This window comes from Dermacentor albipictus, chromosome 4 (assembly GCF_038994185.2).
Source record: "Dermacentor albipictus isolate Rhodes 1998 colony chromosome 4, USDA_Dalb.pri_finalv2, whole genome shotgun sequence".
NCBI lineage: Eukaryota > Metazoa > Arthropoda > Arachnida > Ixodida > Ixodidae > Dermacentor > Dermacentor albipictus.
This window is the reverse complement of record NC_091824.1, coordinates 55531705-55553729: the sequence shown is the minus strand read 5'-3', so window position 1 is coordinate 55553729 and position 22025 is coordinate 55531705. Positions and strand designations below refer to the sequence as shown.

The 22025-nt window shown below is 45.3% G+C and overlaps 1 protein-coding gene across 2 annotated transcripts in view; it reads right to left on the bottom strand.

The window, feature by feature from the left end:
* Positions 1–22025, bottom strand: part of Vps13 (vacuolar protein sorting 13C) — a 240439-nt gene that overhangs the window by 155599 nt on the left and 62815 nt on the right. For both annotated transcript variants that reach the window (XM_070536982.1, XM_070536983.1), the window contains exons 21-24: positions 21000–21117; positions 14862–15012; positions 11636–11776; positions 3460–3616 (exon numbers count right to left, since the gene is read on the bottom strand). In XM_070536982.1, coding sequence (XP_070393083.1) covers positions 3460–3616; positions 11636–11776; positions 14862–15012; positions 21000–21117 — 567 coding nt within the window. The remainder of the gene's footprint in view (positions 1–3459; positions 3617–11635; positions 11777–14861; positions 15013–20999; positions 21118–22025) is intronic.

The window sequence follows — 22025 nt, the reverse complement described above, 5'->3', positions numbered from 1 at the left end:
GAAAAAGCATGTATGCTCCAAAATTTTTTACAAAAAGAAATAAGCTGCGTTACACATGCTCAGGAGGCTAATCACATTACTTAACAAGAATCTTGCTAGCCATCAATAACAGGCACATGTGAATTTGGATGTATAGTATGTTTTACTCTTGTTAAAGGGAACACCAAATTAACAAACCAATACAGATAGCAATTCAGTTCGTATATGAAAGTCAGGAATGTATTTTTTATTGACAGAATGCCTGTCAAATGGAATTAGCTGCATTTCCCTCTAAAGCTAAAAAAATAGCGAAGTTGTCCTAAATACCAATGGGGTTCTCAGTTTATTAGTGGGCCGAACTGCGTTTAATGGCAAGCTTCTATTGCTTAGAAGGTATTGCTTTCCAGTTTCTTCCAGATAACAACAGGGCATCTTCATCTTTATGGCAGGTGGTTTGTGTGGGTTATGGCCAGCTCGTTAATTAAGGTCAATGTGCGCAACAGACAAAGGTGGTGAATGAACGTCACTCAGCACCACTCTGCACGTTCATCGGCGCAGCACACGTCGAGTGCGGTCAGTGCCAACGATAAAGAGTTCTTAAATCGGAAGACCCACGCCAACTTCGCATGATCCTTTTATTTATCGTCCACATCCATCCGCAGTCTGCATAAATGCATCAGCAGCCGGAGATCAGCGCGCTGTGAGATCATATTTTCAAGCCTGTCATGTAAATCCTAAGCTAGTCTCACAATGGGTTGCTTGAAGCTACAAAAAGAGACCGTCGTACGCCTACGAATGACGTTTGGAATGAGGGGCCACCGTGCGGTATTTCACAAACATGGTGGCCATGAACATGCAACAGTCATCCCGTGCACTCGCTTTCATTGGTGAGGCAGTTTGTCAGCTTTCTGAGGGTCATTCCACCTCTGTGAATAGATCTGCATTGGTTCGGTAACCTCAACTTTATGTGCCGACATCCGACAATGCAGCTACGATTAGGCCTAACAAGCTAGACAGTATGGTCAATGGTGTTGCTGCGACGAAAATTCCCTGCCGGCCAATGTGATAATGGACCATAAACCATCACGGAAAGCTTGTCACCAATATGTTCACATGGGTGGCTGATCAGCGATCAGTCGCGAGATCATGCATACAGGTTAGACTGATGGCCACTGAAGCGGTGCTCGAGCCCGCAATCGACCAGCTGGCAACTACCACGAGCACACATGCGAATTTGTGCGCTCGCACGTGGGTAAAAATCTCCAAACTGCACGAACCTGTGTGTGTGAACAGTGAACCGGCATATTTAATTTTCCACATGCACTGCTTTTGTTTGTTCCCTCTGTTCACGTAGCACTAATTGTGTCGATCGGTCTGGTCAAACTGGTCGAACCTTATACTGATAAAGACAGCTTGCCTTTGGGAATGCTGTGAGTGTCAAGCACTGATGACAGCTGGGTCATTAAGCACTAGTACAGATATTAGAAAAATCGAATATTCGGGAAATCGAATATTACATATACAATTTGTAAATTTGATTATTCAACATTCACCTATTCGATTCGAAATCAAATATTTAAGTTTTCGTGTACCCCCAACTTCATTTTTTTTTAGCCACTCAGGACACCACACTGCGGTCCTGTTAGGATGTTTAGTATGGCGTGTTGCGTGGTGAACTACAATAACATGCATCTGCACAGATTGCAGCGCAAGCGTCACTGTAGTAGATATCATATTGCATCACACTATACTCAAGTTCATGGATAGCAGGCAAAGCTGTGGAAGCGGTATGAGCAGTGGATGACCGATCTCACTCCACACCTCTCATAGGGCAGTTGTTTTTGATTTGACATTTTATACGAGAGATATACGACCAGTAGATGACAAGATCTCACTCCACACCTCTCATACGGCAGTTGTTTTTGATTTTTGATATGCAGCTACGACTGTTGGACGCAAGTTTACACCAAATCACATATTACTTGTACACAACTGTGCTTTCAGTAGCCGATGTGCATTTTTGCAAGCGCAAGTACTGTGTTATAACTGCTAGTCATAGGAACGTGTCAATCGGCTGGTTAGGTGGTAAATAGTTTCAGATCTGCGATGCCTTTCACGTAATAAATACGTAACATTTTGCAACATAAATGTACGAGACTTAATTTTACATCAAATCACTCGGTGCATACCTGCATAACTGTCTGACACATGACACACAATTTTTTAGTTGTGGATGCAAGCACTGAGTGAAGTCTCCCTAGGCTGCATAGCATTTCCTCCTATGTATAAAATGAATTGTAAGCGCAGCTGAAAGGTGTAATGTTATAAGACTGGAAGACAGTGGTGTGAGTTAGAAAGCAAACAGGGGTAGCCGATATATTCTAGGTAAGCGTAAGAGGAAGAAATGTAGTTGGGCAGGCCCGTTAATTCTTAGCAGAAAACCAGTTGTGTGTTTTTTAATCGACAGAATGGGCACTGAAGGGAAAGGAAACAGTCACAGAAAGCAGAGGATTAGGTAATGTGATGAAATTGGGAAATCGACAGGCATAAGATCAAATCTGCTGGTGCAAGGCAGAGGTAATTACTAATTAGAGATCACTGGGGGAGGCATTTGTCCTACATCATTATCATCATCATCCTATTTTATGTCCACTGCAGGACGAAGACCTTTCTGTGCGATCTCCAATTACCTCTGTTCTGCGCCAACCGACTGCAACTTGTTCCCGTGAATTTCTTAATTTCATCACCCAACCTAGTCTCCTGTCGTCCTCGACTGCGCTTCCTTTCTCTTGGCACCCATTCTGTAACCCTAATGGTCCATCAGTTATTTAACCTACGCATTATGTGGTATGCCCAGCTCCATTTTTCCCTCTTATTGTCAATTAGAATATAGACAACCCTCTTTTCCTCTCTGATCCACACCGCTCTCTTCCTGTCTCTCATCATTATGCGTAACATTTTTCGTTCCATCGCTCTCTGCACGGTCCTTAACTTGGTCTCGAGCTTTGTCAATCTCCAGGATTCTGCCCCATATGTTATTACCAGTAGGATGCATTGATTGTGCACTTTTCTTTTCAATGATAGTGGCAAGCTTCCAGTCACGATCTGACAATGTCAGCCGTATGCACTCCAAACCATTTTTATCCTTCTATAAATTTCCTTCTCATGATCAGGGTCCCCTATGAGTAGTTGACGTAGGTAATGGTACTCCTTCACAGACTCTAGACGCTGACTGGCAATCTTGAACTCTTGTTTTTTTTGCCAGGCTATTGATAATTTGTCCTGCAGTGAACTTCAAATAGGATGATGACGATGAATTCACCTTGAGCCTGTGGCTATGGCCCCACTATTCATCGTAATATGATGCTTTCCTTCTGAATCATCTATCTCACTCTTAAAATTTGTGATGGCGTTATATATTCGAGCAAATACGGCAAATGTTGTATAAATTATTTTAGCAATCAAATGCATTGAGCGAACCACTGAAATCCATGTGCTGCAGGAGTGTCTTCTTTAGGCACAATTGGCAGCGCATGTCCAGCGGACGAAGATCCAACTTCAAGCTTAGCTGCTGCGCTTGGAAGACTACCACTGGTTTCAGTACTCCCTGAACTGTCTGCGAGATATCCAGGGCCACCTGCAGTACAAGTCACAACATGCACGCAGTTGTTAGCAATCACCCCGACCACAAGGGATTCACAGAAGTAAAACTACCCAATGAATCGACAGCTATTGAAGCTGAGAAAGGCATAAGTTTTAAATTGTAAGAGTATTAATGTGACGTTCTTGTTTTTAGTGTTGGTGAAAAACAGGAAATAAAGTTGAAGAGAAGACAACACAGAAGAAGGCAATTAAACGCCAACATAAAGGGACGCTAACAAAAAAATATTAAGTTCAGTTAATTCGTATTCAATAGTTTATCTGTCTAGAGGTCTATCGTCATTTTCTGAGTGCCAATATACGACTTTGTTGAGTAGAAAACTGCCACCGAACGTCCTGCCGCCGTTCCTCAATTTTAAATGCCGGTGGCAAAACCGAGGCCATGGTGCAATCTCCACGTCCCCACACCTGCCGTTATCTGCAGATCAGCACTCCTCTCTCAAATCGTGGCCGTGGTGTTCCATGAGCCACCTGCCTTCCGCCTCAGCTCTGCCTCCCAGCTAGCAGGCAGTGCAAGCCACCCGGTGCCTCAACACCACACCACACGGCATATGAGAGGGGTACCATACTCCACGACAGGTGGCACCACTCTGATTTTCCATTTTCATCATTTTCTCACTACAAAAGCTCTGTTCTCACTGCAAGTGATGAATTCATTATTACAGAAGCTTAATCTTTAGCTCAACCTAAGATTCTTCTTTAACTGATTTAACAAAATTCAATTTACCACAGTGCTTATGATTAATTGACACACATTCATAAAGTTGAATGCACTGAAAACTTCAGAGGAATGAAGTGAATGAAATGTTTCACCTTATTTAGTAATGTTCTGGAGGGGAACACAGTTAAACCTTGATATAACAAAGCCAGTAAAAGTGGCTATTTGCTTCGTTACATTGAAATTTCATTACGTTAAAATTTCAATTTTGTGCTGGCTCTGGGATTCGGGACAGCAAGCGACGTGGACGTGCAGTGCGTGCGCTGATCCATGCTTCTGCGAGACCGTCTTGCGTGGCCGCCTTGGAATGCGCCACCGTTCGCGTGACCATACGCGTGAACGACCAGGCATTGGGATCCAGCATCGGGTGAACATATTCGCTTGCTATCCGGTCGCGGTGAATCAGACTTCTAGATTTGTCGCGCGCCCATCGGCATGTTTTGTGGATAGCAACTCGGCTAGCAAGCATTGATCTATGAAAGGTGCAATAAATGCCCTTGTGACTGTTGGCACTACTGTGTTGTCGTTCCTTTGTGCCAAGAGCACGGGAGGAGAACCCCACACCTGGCTGCCCAACGTGGGGCTCTTGGGGCGTCGGACGATAGTTTTAACAGTTTTGCTTCGTTCGAAACCTTTGTTTGAACCGAAGCATAGGCCTAGCGTGGACTTTGATCGCTAGCGTCGGCGGCGGGCTTTCTTGAGAGACGCGACGGTGGCTGTAGTGTGTTTGAACTTGTCAACATGCTAAGCCTTTTCGCAAGTGTTTTTTTTTAATGACATTCGTTGGTACGAGAGCCACGTGGTCTGCATCCTGGGAGAGCGAGGCTTAGCGCCCGCGGAGCAGTAGCAAGCCTGAAGCAAGTGAGTACGGAAGCCTCGTGGGTGGTCCGAATTTCTTATGTAAATAGGTTCTTCTATCTCTTTGACTCGGATGAAGTCGCGGCTGTGGGAGCTGGGTCGCCGCGGGCCACGGGTGCGACTACGGGCTGACTGGTATTGCGGCCTGGCACCGGGCACTCCGACACCGCCTGGGATGGTGGGCGCCGTCAACTCGGATGCGGTGTGCACCGAGCGGAGTAGGACCACCTCACAGAGCTGACATCTCCTCACGGCTGCCTGTTTTGCGCTCATTTTGGGCGTTGTTTTTTGGATGCCGGTTGTTGTCAGGGTAGCGACGCTTTAGGCCTAAGGCTTTACGAAGCTGCCTGTCGCACGTGGAGGGACACAACCAACCTGGTGGACCGTGGCGCTGAGGTGTTGCAATTTGCTTCCCTCATTCTATTTAGCCTCACACGAATTGAAATTACTCGTTAGACTCAAGAAAGCGAGCTTCGTTCATGTGAACTTAGCATCTGAGTAGCTACCCGATCTTTTGCTAGCCGAGTTGAACATCGTACCACGTGGGCGATATGCATGCAGAATTCCTCTCCCTTGCACTACTTTAGTGTTTGCCGAGTGTGTTGAGTGTACGCAGCGTGATTGGAGTCACCCCTGGCTTGCTGTCACATGCACATCGTCTGCGCTGCTGCCCCGGACTACGATCGAGTCACCCCGGGCAATGGTGATGCTGTGGCCAGTTCGGCGCAGCGACTTCGGTGGCCTCCTGCATCCAGCTCACAACCCTCGGCGGCGGACAAAAGAGCCGGCGGTCACCGACAGCTATGGCGGCTCTTGCCAGCAGGGCGCGTCGGCGCGAGCGACGCTTGCTCGTTCCGACTACTGCGTCGTCGTTTCCGGAGTCCTGGCCTGGAATCGTGCCCTCGAGTCTGCAAAGCTGCTGCTGTGACCGGCGGACGCCAGCGGTGTACCCAAGGACAGTTGACTCGCATGTTATGGACAGCGTGTGGAGATTTCCTCGGTGCGGCCAATGTTGCATGTACCACCTTGTTCGCGAAGCACGCGTTGATCTTAGAGCATGTGACATGTTTCGCCAGAATATGTAGTGATTTAAGGTTGGGGGGATGTGGAGATGCACGACTCTCGCGCAGCGCCAATCCATGCTTCTGCGAGACCGTCTCGTGTGGCCGCCTTGGAATCCGCCACTGTTCGCGTGACCGTACGCGCGAATGACCAGGCGTTGGGATCCAGCATTGGGCGAACATATTCGCTCGCTATCCGGTCACGGCGAGTCAGACTTTTAGATTTGTCGCGCGCCCACCGGCATGTTTTGTGGATAGCAACTCGGCTAGCAGGCACTGATATATGAAAGGTGCAATAAATGCCGTTGTGACTGTTTGCACTATTGTGTTGTCGTTCCTTTGTACCAAGAGCATGGGAGGAGAACCCCACAAGTTCAGCGCTCAATCTGTCGTTTCGTATTCTTTCTTCCCAAGTCTATATTTTCCTTTTTTGGAGCAACAATGTATTCACTAGATCCCAACTAACTCGCCCAGCAACAAGTTCTACTCAAGTACTCAATGGTCTGGAAGACAGTGGACATAATGTCACACCATCTTGGCACGCACACTCTTTGCACATGCGACAGATTCCATCTAAAACAGGGCACACAGGTTGCCTATGTGCTCAGTTGTGCTGACAGGCATGCGCGGCTACGGCTGCATGCCAACTTGAAGCCCCCTCCCCCTTCTCGTGCACATGATCACATTACCGCTAATGGGCTCCCTTCTCCCTCTTTTTCCTTGCTCGTATGATATCAAGTCACCATCCTTTTCAGCTCACTCGTGCACTCGTGCTCACTCGTGTTTTCCCATGCACCCAAAGCATACAGAGCGCAGGACCCAATAGAATCTTATCACAAAACAATGTGCTGCTCCACAGTGGTAGACTCTTAAGGCTAACTACAATGAAATTTTACTTGGGCCAAATTGAGTATAAATGCCTAGCGTATACTCTCAAAGTAATCTTAGCAAAGCCACAGGGCTGGTAATCGCCTAATTTTGTTATTAGCAGCCATTAAATAGCGCCTATGCAGACGCATGCACCTGGTGGCAAAGCGGCAGCGATGCGGATGCGACACATATTGAAGAACCGTACGCAGCAACTGTTGACCTCTCAGTTGCGCCATGTTGCACCTAGGCAGCCAGGCACATTGCTCGCTCATACTTTGCGAGTTGGCGGGCACCTCTTTCGGCATGCATTCTCCCTGTTGTGCTAGTGATTTGAGCTGTTGCAAGAATGCCAATGCGTCGCATGGCCGTCGGGTGCTCAAATATGTGCTTGAGCACAAGCAATGAATGTGCAGTACACAATGCTGAGTAGAGGAAGGCAGAACATATCTTTCCTGTCTCAGCCTTCCAAGCACAAGCATGCACCGTGGTGGGGCAAGCAAATGCGACGCGAACCACCTAACATGCACAAAGCATGTAAACTGCAGTAGACGAAGCTGCACTTCAACAGGACAGCCACTGACCCATAAAAATCTCCTTGGCAAACACTTTCTCGAGTTGACTATATGCCGCGACGGCACACGAAAACCAAAGGTAACATTCAAAGATACGCTGTATTAAAGGGCAATGTTTCAGAGCGATCAGTTCCAGTAGTGCGTCATCTTAAATGTTTCATGCGTCTCTACATCGGACACGTCGAAGCAGACGAAGAAAATCCTTTTCGACACAGTGCCAGAAATGAGCAAGAACTGCATGCTGCATTAGTCCCGAAGGAGAATGCGACGCGGTGGCCATGGTGTAGGTGTGGTGGCAAGCCATGCAAGAATGCAATGCGGCCATAGCAAAATGGGTGAATATTTATCACGGCTGCAGTCCGGCCTGTCTGGGCGTGAGCTTATGCACCCTTAGCACCGAGCCTCTTTAGCCCGGAAGGGCCAAGTCTTAGCTACTTATCATCCTTTACTACAGATGGCAGTACTTGTCTGATCGGTCTAGGGAGCCTACACGTAAACAGTGCTTTTGCTTGCATGTAGGCTCCCTAGATCAGACGACAAGTCCAGTGCTTCCAGCGTGCCAGGCAGGGGCTGGTGGAGTCGGATACGTCATGCCAAAGACAGTAAGATCACTAAAATTTTATACTGTGCTTTAAACATGACCTGCAGCAGCGGGTTGATCGAGTGTTGCCGCCTCACTAGCAGACAAGTGCGCGGCGAGCGAGCGCTTATTTGCTTGTCGAAGGTACAAATGCAACAAGATCACTTCAGCGAACCTGAACAGCATGCTGCTGGCCAGCCAAGATAGTGTGCAATGCACCCTGTTCCAGTTGCTGCGGCGTGCGATAGGACATGTTACATTCCCGCGACAGCCACGCAAGACTGTAGAGCGTCCAATTTTCGCCGATTTTGCTCAACTGTGCCATACGTGGATAGTGTCCGCGTTAAGCCAGACTATGCTGCACTTTTAGCTTGGCCACCCCAATCTTCTTCCACCCCAAGCCCAAGCTTCTTGGCCACCCCAAGCTTCTTCGAGTGGTGGCAGGACGCATCGAGGCCCTGCTGTTGAATGTAGACAGCCAGATAGAGAAAACCGGCTGGATTCTGAGAATACTTTGCATTAAAAAGAACATCGCAGGTGCGCAACCGCCTTGTCACAGCGCACAAAGCAGCTAAAAAGTACACTAACTCTGTGCCTAGCAGATGTGCAGGACCTGTTCACTGATACACCGGAATGGAATACAAGCAAGGAAAAGTAGACAGCGCGGGCGCTGGTTCTCCACATTCTTCACTGTACATCACTTCTGCCGGGTGATAATGGTGTCATTTTTCTCAGTTTCGGTATGAAAAGATGGATTTTTTCTAGTTCTTTATGATGGACTGAGCTTCATTTCAAGTGTAAGATATTGCACAGAGGCTACTGCATGTATAAACTATCTGAAACAAGGCTTTTTATGCAGTCGAAAAATTTTGTTGCAGTTGGCCTATATAGGTATGGAGAGCGACTTGAGAGGTGCATTTACAAGCAGCCGCTTGTAATTCAACCATTTGACCATCTGCATCCGCAGATGTTTCCATTTATCAGCTCCCACTGGTGACAAGTTATCTGTTTGTCCACTTTCACTTCCCTTTTCTTCTTTATTTTTTAAACATTGCAATTTCAACAACAGCACATTTCCCCGATGTTCTCCTTGGCTTCATTTTCACTGTCGGCTTTACGTGGTCATGATTAACAAAATCGAGCCCCTCGGTTCCCCTTTTTCTCTCATCATTTATTCATTGTGAGGGTCTCGAAACCGGCAGCCTTGATGTGATTATACTTGTGGACCGCTTTCTGTGGCTATGAAGGGAAAGCTATGGAGGCAAAGTGCGCACAAGTGAGAGCGCTTCTGAAAATAGTCCCGCATTTTCATCCACGTTACTTTAAACTGGGGAAGAGGAAACGTGCACAGCTTATTAGCAACATTAAATTAAGACAAAACACACCACTGAATGTAAAAGTTTACTTATTTTGCGGCTTTTCCCTTCCACGTCTGGGCAAACGCGAAACCGTTGCATGTGGAAGGCGCATCACTTCAGCGTCTGTTCCAAGCAACCAAAAGCACTGTCAAATGCTAGCAGACGACATGGCGCAGACTGCGTGGCGTCGTGCAGAAACTCTGCCCCCATAGCTTCCCCTTCATAGCCACAGAAAGTTGTCCGCGAGTAAAGGTAGCATGCGAGGGTTTATTAGCCACGTGCCACTGGGCAAAAAAAGGGTGTTCTACATCTGCCCTCCATGACTGAGTGACATTGGCTAACACTCCTTGGGCTAGATTTAGTAAACATAAATACCAAAGTTAGTGGACGAATGACAGCCGTTGCCGTAGCACAATTGGTAGTGCAATGCACATGTAATGCGGAGGTTGTGGGCTCTGCTCCGACCAAATTGTTAAATAGCTCGTTATATTGAGAATTTTATTATATTGAAGTATGTTATATTGAGGTTTAACTGCATCGTATATGCTCAGATAAGTTTGACCCAGGCATGTCCTAGGGTCATCTTTAATTTTGATAAAAACAATTCATTTTGTTGTCCAAATCCAAGGGTAACAAAATGAGTCTTAGAATCTCAAGAAAAGATTGTGTTCATGGAAAAAATATAGAAGCGTCCAGTTAGTCAAAAGTGCCTTTCCAAAAGTTCAAAAGTTCCGCTGTGTGCAGTCTCATTGATCAGGTTACGACCCTGCACTGGATGAAGAATGTTGTTCGCAGGTCCTGTCAACTCAGTTCCTTATGAAACCAGATAAAAGAGGTGCACTTAGAGGCCTGATATTGAGAGCAAACCCGTGAAGCTATGCAACAATGCACCACCGTTGTGTGGTGCACAGTCATGCCCATGCAAAGCTTTTGTGATCCCTGTACAGAAAAGTGTCGAGCGTAATTATCTAAAGCTTTGTTTTATTAATCTGCAGTTTCCAAACCACCCTGGAGTGTTTTTGTGCCATAAAGAAAAGGAACCCGTCAACAACGCGCATGCGCAGGCCCCATATGTGGCAACAGCAGTAGCCATTGTTGCATGACATTTCTAGCTTTGTAATTCCCTAACGTAAGAAATAATGCAACATCATTTTCCAGACTGAGTTAGTGCATGCAAATGTACTTAATTTAGAAAATTTTTAAAACAACTGAAGATGGTCTTACTCTTTTTTTTAACAGATTTGAAAAATTAGTGCCAATTTTACTAACATGCCCAAACTTGAGCACTTTTCGTGGATTTTTAGAGCCAATAAGGTCAAAGTTGTTTGTCTAAAATTTTAATGAATTTCATGGCAACAAGCTGGCAAAATCTGAAAAGTATGCTCTGTATAGATGCGAAAAACCAATGTTGTTTGCACAAGATAACGTACTCCGTCTTGCTTTGTTTTGTTGCCTGCATTTCTATAGTAATGTATTGTACTTCCACCCTACTAAAATCCCTTTTGGAGATTGTAGTACCTGTAAATAAATAAAAAATATATGATAAAGAAATTTAGGATGGTCCCCGGACATGCATGGCCAAACTTACTTAAACACATCCTATGCATGAATTAAGGGTAAAATACAGGTACATACCGTGTTTCACATCAGTCAACAGACACCACTGACCGGAGTTAACATTTGATGCTTGCATGAAGAAACAGAACACACTCAATGGATGGCTGTCTACAATAAGAGGGATAAATGTGCACACATGCAAGAATTACATCTTTTTGTTCCTGAATAAATATGTTATTTAATATATGCTAGTGTTTTAGGCATTTTTTACTTGAACAAAGCTCTTGATTCAACAAAATAATTATTGTGTCCATTCAGCCTTGTTAAATACAGCTGTTGAGAAAAAATGTTATGGCTGTCAACAGCATGTGTAAACTTCATGCATGGGTTCAAGCAATATAAGCGAAGGGACCAGAGCGCACCTCAGTTATTTCGAAGTTTAATTCCAGGTCGGTTGTATCAAAGTCTTGCCGTGGCCCACCCTCACTGCTTGAAGTCGATTCTCCTTTGGGAACAACATTCAAGGCAGAGGTCGTCTCAATCTTTTTTGGGAGTTCACGTTCCTGAGAGGGAAAGAAAAGAAATGAGAAGGTTGAGCTTCCAAGAAACTAATGCATATAGCAGAATGAATGGCTGAGTGAGGTGATGCACTATTCAGAAGAAAAAAAGGTGAGTTACATAATTGACAGGCACATGAGAAAGCAGACACATACAAGCACTGACTTGTACCTCAAGTTTGGTTGACAAGCCAATATATTTGCAGCCAAAAAGCATCTGCAGAAGAAAGTATTCTTATGAAGATCAGAAGCACATACTGTTGGGCCAGTTGGTGTGTCATCTAGTTTCTTCCTGCCTGTATTTTGGCTCAACGACACTACATGATATTCTTATGAACTTCAGAAGATGTGTGATCTCTGAAGACTCCAGGATCAGCTGAAGACAAAACTTGAAAATCCTTGCAGGGTTCACTTTAAGCTGACGCTTCTTGATGTTTGCCTACTAAGAGCTTGTATAGACCTGCTAATGCTTCCCCTGTCCTCCCCAAGTGCAGGTGGAATGTTCCCTGAGCAAAAAGTTCAATAAGAGTAATGAGTCAAGCTTACTTATAATCAACCTGAGCATCTTGCAGCATCCATTTGTTATATTCAAATATTTGTCATAGATGGTCCATTTAGAAAGAAACAAAACATGCCATAGTTGCCAGCTGAAATGCAATGCTATTTCGGGGGAAAAAATCAGTGCTAGTCATTTGCCTCTGCAGCACAGAAGAAATACTCGATGACGGTGCTCTCAAGTTTGTCGGCACTCGTCCAGTGTGGTTCTTTCTTTGTCCTACCTATTAGTGCTATCGACTCTCCCAATTGCTGCCTAGAGTCTCTTTGAAAGTCTGTGGAGTTGTGTAGGGCAGCCAGCTGATGACAGTAATGGTGACAGCAGGGAGCCTTTAAGACACCCAAGCTGCATGTGTATGAAGGCTCTCGCCTGCAACGTCTAGTAAGGCCCTCTTCATATTTTGCGGTATCTGCAATGTTTTTTTGCAAGGGCTGTACCTTCCAGGAAACCCCTGGGCGGCAGTAGCTGCCGCCACTGGGAAAAGGTGACCTGCCTAAAAGAGGCACGGGAAACCACTAGCCCATCTGAAATTGGCTTGGGAAGACTGCCAGTACCAGGTAGGCCATTTTTATCGATAATCGCAGCGTCATGCACGAGCACCACAGCAGGTGAGCCGCCGCTGTACTGCAGCCATGTGTTTGAGGTAATTGAACAGTCAAGGATGTTCAATGGACCCACAACAAGGCGCCATTGCAATGTATATTTTGACATTCATAGTAGACACAGAGCAGTGGAATACGAAAAGCACCAAGAATGAGAGGACACATACACAGTGCTAACTTTCATCTGTATGTGTCTTCTCATTCTTGGTCCCTGTCGTGTCGCGCTGCTCCGTGTCTACCACGAATCCAAACCAACTAGCCCGGCAATGTGCCCTAGCATAATCTGACAGTTGAGCTGTTTCTGTTCGCAATAAACGAGTACAGTAGAACCTCGTTCATGCATTTTGGAAAAACTGCAAGAAAAACATTCTAACCAGGAAAAGGTATGATCCAAAGTAGCTAAAAATATTTGACAGACTGAACTTTTGTTTACTTCTACATAATTCGAAGTGTCGCACAGTACATTGCGGCACAAGACAGCATGAGATGGCATGAGATGGCACGAAACGCCAACGTGCACTGAGCTGGTGGGGCTCCGGTGGCCCGAGACACATTTTATTGTTTTCCTATTGCATGGTGTTCTAAGAGGGTGATGGGATACCGAAGTAAATTCAAGCTGGTAGATGACGCCAGTTGCCGCCGAAGCGAAACGGGATGCCCATATCGCAACGCCTGCAGCAGGGAACGACGGCACATTTGGATCATCGCCTATTAAAAGCGTGGAGTATGCTACCGATAGCACTAGGCATCCCGTGCTGCAAGGGATAGGTGAAGATGCTTATCGCAATAGATTAGGCGGCGATAGCTGTGAATGCGGCATGCGACAACCGGGGCGGAGATTTGCTGGTACATGCATAAGGAACTGTGCGTGCCATCCTCTTCATGTGAGACGGGTGGCTATATACTGTTCTAGATCGTGTGCACCTCACGCCTTTTCTTATGCACTTGGGATTCAGCGGCCGGAAAACATATATGATAGCAGTCTGCAGCAGGAAATGGCAGCGTGTTTCCGTCACCGCATATTAAAAGCATGTGCTATGCTTCCGACGGCACCACACACTATGAAACAGATAGGCGAAGATGCTTATCACAATAGGATTGGCAGTGATAGCTGTGAATGCTGCATGCGACGACCACGAAGGAGATTTGCTAATACCAAAATGAGAAGCTGAATGCGCACCAGCATTTTCAAGCGAGATGGGCGTATTGCGGTGAAGCTACTGTAGCGGGTAGCTATATAACGTTCTCAATCGCGCGTGCCTTGGACATTTTCTTGTTTATATAGGATCTAGCGACCGAAAAACGTGTCATACAATCGCAATTTGGCGATGTACTGAACGATGGTGCAAAAATTTCGTTTTCGAGAATGTATTAACCGGTAAAAATGAGTGCAACTTTATTGGGTCATTTTTTGTGTTCTCAATTGAAAACGTTGGCGCCAGGAAAACATAAGTAACGGGAACGTATGAACGAGGTTCCACTATTTGTCTTAAGTACGGGTCTTAAGTACGGGCATCTAAGTGGACTTGACAGCAAAACAGTTCTAGCTTCAATGATCAAAACCAAAGAATGTTTTACTGCTGAGATTCATGTAAAGAATAGAAAAGGAACACAAAGTGAAAAGGTGGTACAAGAAATCCTCAATTCCTCAAATACATGCAAAGCTATTTGGAAGTCTCTTGAAACCAAAGTTAATCAACAAAATGTAAAAATTTCTTGCAGTTCCTGTTTCACTAACAATGGAACTTGAAGAGGCTGCTAGATCATATGCAGTATGTCATATTACAAATGCCATGCACAGGCCATAATCAAATATTCAAACAAAAGCATTTGGCTCATATTCAAAATTTTAGATACTATGTGCACACCTGTAAGAGAACAGTAAAGAGAGATGACAGCAAAGAGATGACAGCAAACTGCTTGCATTCCTTACGGCTAATGGGATGACAGGAGCTGCTTCCACTACTTTGGGCGGTGTACTGGCACCCGCAGTCGGAATGCTGTTCAATACCTTCAGTACTTGCACCAGCTTGAAATCGGTAACTGACACCCGTAGCAGTGGCAGCTTCCCGGTTACTCGAACTCTGCATTCAAGCACAAATTAGAACCAAGCCATCTGGGGCAACAGAAAATAATTCTACAGCACTGCAAAAACAGCAACTAAGCAAGAAGAGTACTAGTTTAACTAGAATTAGACTATCAAGAGCTACAGCAAGACAGCACCCTTCGACAAGAAAGGCAAAGGTAAACATGGAGTTGTGCAATGAACATGAAACATTCCACGTCTGTTACAGCGGATAATCACACAGTATGCCAATATCCTCACTTAACTTGGTCTGCCTATACGTATTACCAATGCAACAGATCCTGCTTTTAAGGACTCATATAAAACAAACTATTGGCTACAACGAACAAAACTTACTGCAAATCTTGTCTGGATGGTGCATGTACAACATACTCACCTGTGCACTGCACGCATGCGGCAGTTCACTGCATGCAACTTTCTTCAGCCGCTCGCAGAATGTACAAACATGCAAATTTTTTAAAAAGTACCAGGAGCATGACACAACATGTTGGGAGGAAATGAAAAGATCATGATTTATAGCGATAATTGAGCATACTATTCGCAATTTAAGTAATTGGCACAGCAAACTTCAAGAAACTAGCAGCAAAACCTTCGTACTTGAGATATATGCAGTGAGATCAATACAGTGGAACCTTGGTTAAACATTTTAGAAGAAATAAATGAAAAAAAAAAACGTACTAAACAACAAAACGTATTATTCGAAGTCACTAAAACACTTGGCAGACTCAACTGTTGTTGACATCTACGTAATGCGAGCGCTGCGCGAATCATTGCGGCATGACACGCTGACTCGTGCTAAGCCGCTGGGGCCTCAGCGGTCCAAGACCAACATTCATCATCATCATCATTATTTATTTATCCTTAACCATTTGAGGGTCAATGTCGTAAATATCAGGCGCCACTAACAAGTCCCAAAATTGTCAATGCCATATATTTATGGCACCATCTGTACGTTTAAAAACCACGCCAATTTCCTAACCTTTTCTTTTCTGTCATGTGCTGCCACTATGTGGGAATACGGGGAATTTTTTTCGCGCGCCTTCCTCTCATTGTTTTCGTTGCATGATTTGTTTTGGGGCTAGTTTGCTCCCGCGCCTCTATATACTACCGCTGGTGCATTGGTGCGCGCGCGGTTGAATGACGGTTCATGTTTAGTTCCGTGAGCAGTGTCAGTTTCTTGCTCTTGCAAAACTGATGGCTAACTCATTACTAATCGCTCAAAGGGCGACTGTCTCTTTCTCGCTTGTTTAGTGCTCACAGGGGTGCTCATAGAAAGGATGCTGCCATGCATGCATTTCTGTTGCTTTTTTTTTTTTTGACACTCGCGACAACTAATTGCCTCTGGTTGACGATAAGATTAAGATTAGCGGAAGTTTGTCACACGTTGTGCTTTCTTGATGGGCACAGAACAACACAGATTTCTTGGGTGCGTGCACCTACGCAGTTCGATTACGCTATGGATGTATATATTAGTGTAAGAGCAGGAACATCTGAGCCTTACAAAATATTCTCGTGCAAGCATTTTTAAGGCCTTGAACTATGTGTATAAAAATGCATTAAATTTATAATCCTTATAAGTTTATTTCCTTTTTATTGTTATTATTCATGAATGAAGAGTACATGTATACCAACACAAAATATTTTTTTCTCACTTTTAGGTCGCCCTAGAAAAATTGCGGTAAATGCTTTTCCGAAATAAGTCCCCAAGAAGAATTGGAATCTGCAATAAAATAAACCGACCCTGGGCAATCGCATATGGCGAAAAAAATTGACCCTCAAAGGGTTAAGGGCCTCTGATGGGGGGGGTAACAAATGGTAACCGCGGCTCACAAAGATAAAACACGTTAATACAGATTACAAGAACTGGTAAACACAGTAAACACATGAAAATGAAAAAGCCGATAAAAGGGCTTACTACTGGGGCTGTGGACAACACTGGTGTAATAACATGAAAGAGCGTAGGTTAGGGCGTGTTGGTATTCCATAACTGAGGTTTTTTAGCGCACAAAAAAGGACGAAAGACAGTGGCAAGACGCGGACACAGCGCTAAAAGATGTGGCCTCCCTGCAAGACGCGCTGTGTCCGCGTCTTGCCACTGTCTTTCGTTCCTTTTCGTGCGCTAAAAAACCTCAGTTAATAATAACAGTTTAAATTCTACAGAATTTGTTTCATTGACGATACCGTCTGAAAGTACATTCCAATCCGATATGGCAGTCGGCAGAAATAACTTATTCAAAGCGTTAGTTGAACCATGAATGCGTTGAATACTGTTACAATTAAACAGATGTCGTGGTGATCTCATGGGCGGCAGAATTAGGCTCTCACGTAATTGAGGAAAATGATAATATAGCTTATGAAAAAGGCAGGGACTTGCTATCTTACAATGCGGTGACAGGGGGGTTAGACCAATCGAAGCTTTGATGTTAGTAACGCTCAACCGAGAATCATATTTGGGTGTTATAAAATGATGTTATGAATTGCCATTATTATGAATGGCTCTTCGTTTCGTTTATTACGTTTCGTTTGCGCTCCTTGAATTCGGCCTGGGTAAAAGTTTCATTCTGGGGTTTTATGCGCCAAAACCACAATATGATTGTGAGGCATGCCATAGTGGGCGGCTCCAGAATAATTCTGACCAGTTGGGAATCTTTAATGGGGCTGCCATGGCTGGGATTTGGGCTGCCATGGCCGTGAAAATGAGGCTGCCATGGCTGGGATTTGGTATCGTACCCTAGGGCTTAGCAGCGCAACGTCAAACCCACTGAGACACCACAGCTGGCTATTTAGCCTGGATTAGCAGCTTTTTCAGGCGGAGCATATTGTCAGTAAATTTTGACATGCTCACTCAGCACGAATGGTTGCAGCACGAGACGCTGATGCGTGTCGAGTTAGTGAGGCCTGAGCAGAATGTTGTGATTTTTCTATGGCGCAGCATTTCAAGTCTGCCACAGGAACCTGAAACCAAATTGAGGTTGTGGACGACGCTAAAATGCGTTGCTGCCAGAGCGAAACATGACACTCACTTTGCGCTACCTGCAGCAGGGAATGGCGTTGTGTTTATGTCATCGCCTACTAGAGGCATGCAGTAACCTTCCAAAGGCACTACACCACATGTGCTACGACATGAAGCATGTGACTACCCGTGAGGAGATGTGCTTTTACGGCAATGGAAAACCGAGTGCGTGCAAGCATTTTCACTACACATCAGCCGGCGAGTACTGTGGAGAAGCTACTGCGGCGTGTGGCTTCTTGATCACGTGTATTTCACGCCTTTTCTTGTTTATATAAAATTTATAGCAGCAGGAAAGCATATCATGATTGCAGTTTGGCAATGTACTGAAAACTTAGTGCTGAAATATTGTGTTTTCCGAGAATGTGTCAACCGGTAACAGAGAAGCATAACTGTATTGGGTAATTTTTTGTGTTGTCAATCACGAACGTTGGTGCCGGGAAATCATACGAAATGGGAATGTACTAACAAGCTTCTACTGTATAAGTAAGTCTGCCGTTATTAAGTTCAGCATACTCATTGTTAATAATCACAGTGTTTATATTAGATGAGCATTCGCACTTTATTATGCTAATTATGCTAATTATTATTATGCTAATGAGTGGCACTGCCTTTACAGAAATGGGTGGAGCGAGAGAGCCGTGGCAAGCCCTCACTGCATGGTGGCACACGCGAGTGCTTCTGTAAGCACGCGAGCTTGTGAGTGAGTACCCCAAGTTCTGAGGTCTCCCTGCGAGCCACACAATGCCACTGACTAATTGTGCCGTAAATGGGCGCCAGAGATACAAAAAATATGAGGACACCTAAGCACTTCTTGTGAGTTGTGAATGCGAAAGCACTAGTGTCCAATTGAACACCGCTGAGCGATCCTTTGAGGTATGAACTCCTTGCAGGCAGTCGCGGCAGTGCTCTCTCCCCTCATGTAATACAGCAGCAGCGGTTGTTGCCTTTCACCCTTTCTGCTGAGTCAAGGCCCGAGCCAGCAAGCACGAGCCAGCGTCACAAGCACGCAAGGCAAGCTCGTGACGTGCCGTCACAGCCAATGGGAAGCTTCACAGCTACAGACACCGCCGGCTTTTTTGCTCAATGGGCCATTTGATGCTTTCGCATCAATAATAGATCTACTGGCATATCCTACCACTTGCAACCCGTCGTTGCAAACAGGTAAAGAGCACGGGAAGAGTCAGTTGGTTGCTCGCTGCCACCTTATGCTTGCTTCTGCTCTGTGCACTGTTGCACAGCTGTGTCCTCTATCTTCGTGGATACCAGGCCACACTTGTCTGCTTTCCACTAATGCCAGAATATAATCGCTATGGAGCTCATCTATCAGTGTTTGCAGCATGTTTCCAGCATACAACTACATCCTCGCTGAAGATCTAAAAATTCCAACAAAAAATGTTTCCCAGCGTTTTTTTTTCCGCATTACCACTGCATGGTTGTACAATAACCAGTAACGTTTCCATGGCACTAAAAACACAAGTACCATAAGAATTTGTTGTTGGTTGCTTTAAGAAACGAAAATACTACCAGCAGGTTTTCTCCAGAGGCATACGGCACAAAAAGCCGCCAGCGAACAGTTAGTTAGGATGACCCCGCAAGTAGCTCACTGCCGTCCCCAAGTGTCAGCTCAGTACAGAAGGCACAGAGGCCAAGATTGCCACTAGAACTAACCCACATTGCTTTCAGCACTTCAGAAATAATCACCAACGAGTGCAAAATTCATTGTTTTGAGAAAGCCTTATTTCTCACTAATTCATCAATCAATTCAGACAAGAAAAATTTGACTGCTATTTACAGTGTCTAGACAGCAAGGCACGATACGGTCGAGCCATCTCGCATGCAGTGCAGTTTTGGCTAGACGTAGATGTCAAGTTTAACTTGCTTCACATTGCAGCTCTTGTTCGTGCTACGAGTTTGACAGTGGTCGTCGCTTCTCCTCAAAGATAATATTACGACAACAGTTTATTCTACCGACCATTGTTTTGTGTGAAGGACAGTAGGCAATGCTTAGGTCAGCTGTGACGTGTTCTGGGGGGATGAGGCATTGGCCACAATGACAGAAATACTGCTTGAACCCATTTTTTCCCCCAATAGAAAAATTTTGTCATTGCACAGGGCAGAGTTTATGCTATTGTGCAGGAAAACTGCTGCCTATTTTACGGAAGCCAGTGTTCGGAAAAATGGTGGAAAGCAAGAAGCCACGCTGCTATAGCATAGTTATACAGTTATTGTGGAAATCTATTGATCTACTGGCTTAATTATTTTTTAGCTTCGTTTTTTTTTCATAATTGTATTACAATTTCATGCAAGTTCCAATAATCAAACACTAAACAGTGCAATGTTTCAGAACATACAGCTGCCTTTATTTTGGCTAGAACACACTTCAGATATAACAGACCTTTCTTCATGGTTATTACAATCTGTTGCAATGAGCGTCGACTGTAGTGTGGTCACCGAACTGCAATCAACGACTGTACAAGCTTGGTAAATAGCGAGTCTCACACTGTCGGAAAAGATATTAACGTGTGTCGACTTTCTTTGTGCTACTGTTTATGCTGTGGTACAAGTGTATATGCATTTCTTGTTCTGCAAAATGCACTTGAAATATGCGATTGCTAATATATATTATTGTAGTCATTGTAAATTCTAGCAAAACTGGCAATCCATTAACAAATGTGTATGCAACACAAAGACTCCCAATCATTCCAGAACAACGATGCCCAACGAACAGGTGAGAAATGTATGGCACATCATTACACTAAATGATTGTCGACCATGTTCTTCATCACTGCTGCCACACATTGCATCTTTCTTTAACAACTATGAGTTAACCCAACAAAAGGTTGATGTTTCTTCAGTATGTCATCAAGCAGCGTTTTCCCGAATACGACAGTTACCATTTATCCAACTGCTTTCATATTCTTTTGCAATGCATTCATTCTCAAAAGTGCTTGCAGTAGCTCAAAAGCACTCACTTTGGCAAGCGGACATTGTCTGCGATGATGCACTTGTCAATTTCCACCAATACATCAGTGGGCTGCAGGACATGTAGCTCAGAGTTGCCGCTCCTAAGCATTGACTTCCACTCTTTATCTGAAATTAAAGTTTGCTGGCTTAAGTGGAGATGCTCCAATGGCAATAAGAGTGTACAAGCAAGTACAATCGCGGTCAAAAATACGCGGCCCATGGCTCTGGGTGCAGGAGCGACTGCGGGGCCACACCGCGGTGCTGCTATCTCGATTGGGTGCCTGCTGTGAGGGTGTATCGAATGACAACAAACTTCACCTTCACTCTCGTATGGCTGTGTTACCTGCTTGATAAATTTCAAGTGCGACGCTCAGCTCTTTCACTGCTGATGGTCAGTGCACAGGAGGGCGCTTCCATTTTGTTTCATTTTCTGGGCTGCTGTAGCTCTTGGCACGGCGGTGGCAGACGGCACGGCTGCACGGGCATGGCTGGCAGGCTCGAACGGTTTCTGCAACGCGAGCCTCGTAACGCTTTCGCCTTAAGTGAGAATGGAACATTAGACAGGACGGGCACTAACACCAACACAGTGGTGGCAGTTTGCTTGCTACTCCTATGCACCAGTGCCTTGCCATGGCATCTGCACCGTCCGTTCAAGCACCAGACATGGAAGCACGGCACACAAGGATGCAAGGTGTACGTAGACATGAGGCGTGAACCCAAATTGAACACTACCAGGCATATGTGCCATGCGCTTAGCCAAATGGCCGGACGCGCACGTGCCGGAGCCGGTACATGTGTGCAAGAGATGTGAGCAGGCGCTGGTTTGGGGAGGAAGGCAAGCACGCACCGACTCTTTCCGACTGATTGTCAGCTGCGAAACAACCGAACGCCACACTTGATATTCACCAAGCATGCAACTTGGCCACACAAGAGTGAGAGTGAAGATTGGTGTCGCTCAGTGCACCCTCGCAACAAGTGCCAGACGAAGACAGCAGCACCGCGGTGCGAACCCACAGTCGCTCCTGCACCCGGAG